The 6,000-nt window shown below is 48.7% G+C and overlaps 1 protein-coding gene across 1 annotated transcript in view; it reads left to right on the top strand.

The window, feature by feature from the left end:
- Nucleotides 1–5,502, top strand: part of LOC125435256 (sialic acid-binding Ig-like lectin 16) — a 28,834-nt gene extending 23,332 nt beyond the window's left edge. The window contains exons 6-8 of the mRNA XM_048501437.1: nucleotides 180–315; nucleotides 2,312–2,418; nucleotides 5,059–5,502. Coding sequence (XP_048357394.1) covers nucleotides 180–315; nucleotides 2,312–2,405 — 230 coding nt within the window. The 3' untranslated portion in view covers nucleotides 2,406–2,418; nucleotides 5,059–5,502. The remainder of the gene's footprint in view (nucleotides 1–179; nucleotides 316–2,311; nucleotides 2,419–5,058) is intronic.
- The last annotated feature ends 498 nt before the right edge of the window (nucleotides 5,503–6,000 follow it).

Here is a 6,000-nt window from a genome sequence, read left to right on the forward strand (position 1 = left end):
TCTTTCTCCCCACCCTTGCAGAAAAAAAGTTAGATTAAGAATGGGCTGCTGGGTCCAATGGGATGTGGAGTGGTTGTGAATGAGCATCTTCTCTCTGCTGGAGGGGATGGGTTTTTCTAGCTGGGTTCAGCCCCAGTGACCGTCTCCCGCCTTGTTCACTCCCGATGCCCTCTTTGCAGAGTCCGTGCTGCCGCAAAGCACCCCGATGCTGGCCCTGGCAGTGGCCGTGCCGGCTGCGCTGTTACTCCTGGTGGTGCTGGGGTTTGCCGTCTTGATCCCCCGCTATCGGGCCGCGGCCAAGAAGAAAGGAGTCCCGTAAGTACTGTGTTGGGATCTTCGTGGGTCTTCGAAGCAGCGGGCTGGATCCCCATAAATCCTGCTCTGTTAACGGAGATGTTTTCTTCTTGGGACAGGCTCTTTGCAGCAGAGGAGAGCACCTCCCCCCTGCAGGACAGAGCTGCGGTTCCAGCCTAGTTAGGGCTCTGTAGGAGCAGATTGCCCATTAAAGGCCACTGGGAAAAGTCCTGGAGAAATGATACCTTAGGGGGCCACTCCCCTACACACACATTGAGGTCAAGGTGGTCCAAAATTAGGTACATCCCTCGCAGGGACCAGGTCCACGGTCCACCGCCACATCCGCAAAGAGTTAAGAGCGGTGGACTCCAGATTTGATTCCCCGCTCCTTCCTGTGTGCGGTGGACTCTTATATGGCGAACTGGATTTGTTTCCCCACTCCCTCCACAGGAAGCTTTCTGGGTGTCCTTGTGTAGGCACAGTTATCTCAGAACTCTCTCAGCCCCACCTGCCTCACGAGGCGCCCGTTGTGGGAAGAGGAGGAGTTTGGAGGAGGAGTTTGGATTTATATCCCCCCTTTCTCCCCTGCAGGAAACTCAAAGGGGCTGACAATCTCCTTGCCCTTCCCCCCTCACAACAAACACCCTGTGAGGTAGGTGGGGCTGAGAGAGCTCCAAAAAGCTGTGACTAGCCCAAGGTCACCCAGCTGGCATGTGTGGGGATGTACAGGCTAATCTGAATTCCCCAGATAAGCCTCCAGAGCTCAGGTGGCAGAGCTGGGAATCAAACCCGGTTCCTCCAGACTAGATACACGAGCTCTTAACCTCCTACGCCACTGGGAAAGGAATTTGGAAGCCACTTTGAGACTCCTTACCGTGGACAAAAGCGGGGTATAAATCCGAATTCTTTTCTTCGTCAACCACGCAGCGTGCCTTGCCGCAGAAGAACCTGCCTTCTTCTCGCTGCCAGCTTTTGTGGAGGGCTTTTTCCGAGGCTATTTTTATTCCCAGTCCGCTGCTCGCGTTTCCAGTTGAAGAGACCGGCCTGAACTGGGTGGCCTGTTAGCTTTTTTTTCTCGAGCTACCATCATAATCATTAGAGGAGTTTGCTCTTTTGTTTCTTTAAGGGGAAAGATACACGAGGCTCTTTTCAGCCCCTGATGCCAGCTGTGAGCCAATTATTGTTTGTTCAAGGCCTGACTTGGGCCTTGGGACTTAATTAGTTTCGTGGAGGTCGGTTCTCACGTTCATTTCTCAATGGCTGGATACACTACATGTGTGAAGCGGGACGGCCAATTAATTGCCAGTTCCGCAGTAGCTTTGTGTTCTCAAACCTGATTCCTTTATTATTATTAGTAGTAGTAGTATTAGTATTAGTATTATTATACACATAACAACACAGCACAAGTGTCTGGAATTCAACTCTGAATATCGAGTCCTTCCCAAGGACCTAGGATATTAGAGGTATTTGCGTAGAATATGTGCAGTTCCTAGAAGTGCTGCTTTCTGCAGCATGTGGACTGATGTTCTGTCCAAGTTTAGGCTTCCCAGATGTTTTTCAAGATTTCTTGGGATTCCTCCTAGAGCACCGACTACTAGTGGGATGAATTATTATTATTATTATTATTATTATTATTATTATTATTATTATTATTATTATTATTATTATTATTATTATTTAACCGCTCCACCCCCGTAGGGCTCTGGGTGGTGTACAACATTATTTCATAACACAGAAACTATAACAAGGGAGCAAATAAAATAAAATTAAACAGGCTCCAATAAATACAAAAACGAAACCCCATTAAAACAGCGAACAATATACAAAAGTCGGCCAGCAATAAAAACCCTCTTTAAAACCCTCCCACAGAAAAAACGCTCCTTTTAAAAGGAGACACTTTACAAATCCAGCTGAGAAAATGTTTGGGAGAAAAATCACCTTTGGGGGCGGAAATCAAATCTAAATATTGTCGGTGTGGCATTGATGCATCTCTTTCTCCGTATGATGTCCCCTACAGGGAAGATTCCGGCCAGCGTACACCCATCTACAAAGGCAGCCTGGAATCTGTGCCTTCAGTGGTGGTGGGGGATACCCACCCCCTCGTGATGTAAACAAGGTCCACAGGTAGGTGGAACACCAGGTATTCAGATATGGGAGCTTGCTGGGTAAGTCTAGGCCTGGGCCTTTCGCACAGCCCAACTTACCTTACAGGGTCGTCATAAGGACAAAATGGAGCAGAATGTTTTGAGCTTCTTTCGGTTTCCATCGGGGTGAACATGGGGTACAAATGAAGTAGACAGATTCACAACTCTTTCCCTTTCTGTGAAATCCTAGGGGGAGGAGAAACGTGTTTAATCTCAGCGCTTCCTCGCATTCGGAATTCTAGGGAGCGTCTAGGAAGCTGTACGATGTTCTTGAGAATCTCTCAGGGGGAGTCTTGTTTCATGATGTATCAGGCTCAGCCTTGTGAAACTCGTCTATTTAATGACTGTGTAAATGGTCCCCCAAGTGGACGAAGAAAAATAATACAAGCACGGCTTTCAGACAGTACAAAAGACGAGGGTCAAATCAGACAAGACGCTGCAAGATTCAGACCGAGACCTTTGACACAATTTTCCTTTGTAAAGAGGAGCTACAGGAGGGCTCCAGTTCAGAACTCCGTAGCATCAGGTAAAGGGGTGCCACAGGACGTGGTGATGGCCACTAACCTGGATAGCTGTAAAAAGGGCTTGGACAGATTTATGGAGGAGAAGTCAATGGCTACCAATCTTGATCCTCCTTGATCTCAGATTGCAAATGCCTTAGCAGACCAGGTGCTCGGGAGCAGCAGCAGCAGCAGAAGGCCATTGCTTTCACATCCTGCATGTGAGCTCCCAAGGGCACCTGGTGGGCCACTGCGAGTAGCAGAATGCTGGACTAGATGGACTCTGGTCTGATCCAGCAGGCTAGTTCTTATGTTCTTAACTTGTTTCCGCACGAAATGCCCCCCTTGTTCTGCTGTTTGCCCCATGGGAGGTAATGCACAGTCAACCTATATATTTTCTGCAAACAGCAGCCCAGGGGAGATGTTTTGAAGTCAGGGAAATGGCATCGGAAAGGGGATGAGCTCAGTTTCCCTGTTAATCCTGATATCCTGAATCGGGGCCTCCCCTCGCTGCTCTTTACAATGGAAAAACACAGCGCACATCTGATTCTGCAACTTCTGGCCTCTCGTCTGGTTTTACTCTTGTGTATGCCTTGATAAACCATGCATGCTTGACAAGCAATGGGATCTCAGCCTCACTCGCTCCCCGCCTGGCCGTTCATGTAGCATCCTCTTGTAGCTTCCACAGATGCCCCCCTTTCCACCTGCCACCCTTAATGATATGCCCAGCCCTGTCACCTGAGGTTTCTGCCTCCTGTTATCCCAGGACAATCTGAATTTTGCAGAGAGCTTCCCTTTTTCTGCACAATTAATAAAGGTACCAAAACCCCTGTTCTTTTGCAGTGGAGTAACTCAAAAATGAATGCAGGTGGTGAAGTCCAAGAAAGATGTCCGTGGCATGCCTTGTCTGCTCCATCTCTGGTGCAGGCTGAATATTTCCTTGGGATAACTTTCCCTTTTCCAACTCGCCCTGCACACTTCTGGTTGAGATATTAAGTCCGGACCCTGCAAGTTTCCAGAACTTCACAAGGTTCTGAATATAGAACCACTAAAGAAATTAGGGATGATACAGTAGAGGACAGCAGAGGCTAGAGAGAGTAGCCCAGTGGTGGGATTCGGATGGTTTGGCCCGGTTCGGGCAAACTGGTTGTTAAAAGAGAACCCCCCCCCCCACCGTACACCCCCCACCCCCGTTGTGCATTTCTCCCTCCCACCCACCCCCTTCTGCTACCCACTTACCTGGCTGAACTCGGGTGTAATGCTGAGCATTCTGGGCCAGCACAGAGTTACTGTGCCAGCATGGAGTCCGCAGGTGACCTTGGGCCCATCGCCAGAGGTGGGATCCAGCAGGTTCTCACCAGTTCCCGAGAGTGGGTTACTAATTATTTGTGTGTGCCGAGAGGGGGTTACTAATCGGGTCCGCTTTTCCGTTAGAAATTCCATTAGGTCCAAAAATCATAAAGTCCTGCTGTTTCCTATGTGGCTGGTTAGCGGAGGTAGAAAATGGAATAATTCTCCCTGTTGGGCTGTTTTAAAAACATGCTTTAGAAATATGGTAAAGTTCCTTGTTTAAGGAAAGTCTCCTTCTTTTGATTTCTAGAAACAAAATTAAGTCTTTGAAAGTATTAAGTATTTGACAGGCAGTCAATTAGAGGAGAAGCAGTTGTTGCTGTTGGCAGTAGACGATAGGACTTGCTATAATGAGTTTAAATTATGGACAGAAAGATACCAGCTGGAAATTAGGAACTTTTTTTACAGTAAGTTTTTTACAGTAATAGAGAAATTATTAATGCCCCGCCCCCAGAATGCCCGGCCATGCCCTCGTCGTGCCCCGCCCATCCCCAATGGTGCTACGCCACTGTTTCAATCCCACCACCATGGAAACCTGTTACTAAAATTTTTGGATCTCACCACTGCCCATCGTCACCTCTTGGCATAACTTTCTCCGCAGGGTTGTTGTAATAAAATGGTGTGTGGGGAGTGGGGAATTAGGACTAGCCCTTAACGCTGCCCTTAATGGTTCCACAGAAGGATGGCGTAAAAACATGTAATGAACAAACAGCATCTTCTAATGACGACATTGACAACCTATTTTCCTTTTTCCTTCTTTTCCCCCTTAGGGTGAAACAGGGATGCTTTTTTCTCTCGTTTTGCATCACTTTCAAGATCCAGGTTCTTAAAAACAAGTGTGCCTTCTTCTTTTCAAGTGTGCCTGCAGTCTGATTAGAAGAGGCAAGAACAGAGCTCTCGGGGTCAAATGTGGGGGAGAGGGGGCTGAGGTTGGGGGGTGGGGGGTGGGAGTGGGGGATTAGATGTTATTTGCCTGCAGTAGCAGCTTCACTTTGCAGGGGGGGGGGGATTATTTTCTGCACACAGAACTTCTTTTCGATGGGCCCTGTCCTCACAAGTATTAACCTATTCCTGTTCAGATCTGCACGACTTCTCTCTTTTTTTTTAAGTGTTTACTTTGTGCACTATTGCAGCAAAGAACCAAAAAACCCAAGGGGGGGGAGAGCGCTGCGGGAGAGTTTTGCCAAAAGAAAAGTAAAACCTTTACACTGGAATGCATTCTTACTGTATTTTTATTGGGATGGCGTGAGTGGGAAATCGGTATGGCTGAGCTGAAGCGTGCCAAAACTACCTTTGGGTTCAGTAGACGGGTGTCCTGTTTTACACAGGGAAGGGCTCCTTTGAAAATCCCCCCCGGGACAGAGGAGAAATAGGCAAAGCAGGGTTATGTAGGGTTGCCGGCCTCCAGGTGGTAGCTGGAGATACCCGGGGATTACCACTGATATCCATGCCAAAGAGATGACCTCACCTGCAGAAGCGTACCAGGGGTAAATGGCGCCCGGAGACAAATTGTCTCCAGGATGCCCCCAGGCTCTGCCGCCCCCCTCTGCCCCCCCACCATAGCTCCACCCCCTGATACCCCAGGCTCCACCCCCACTGTCCTAGACCCCGCCCATGTCACCATGGACATGGGCAAGGTCTAGGGTACCCACCTCCCCCCCCAACAGACTCCCCTTGCTGGATGGTGTCAAGGCATGCGAAAATGATGAAAC

The sequence above is a fragment of the Sphaerodactylus townsendi genome, linkage group LG06 (assembly GCF_021028975.2).
Source record: "Sphaerodactylus townsendi isolate TG3544 linkage group LG06, MPM_Stown_v2.3, whole genome shotgun sequence".
In the NCBI taxonomy this organism is placed as follows: Eukaryota; Metazoa; Chordata; class Lepidosauria; order Squamata; family Sphaerodactylidae; genus Sphaerodactylus; species Sphaerodactylus townsendi.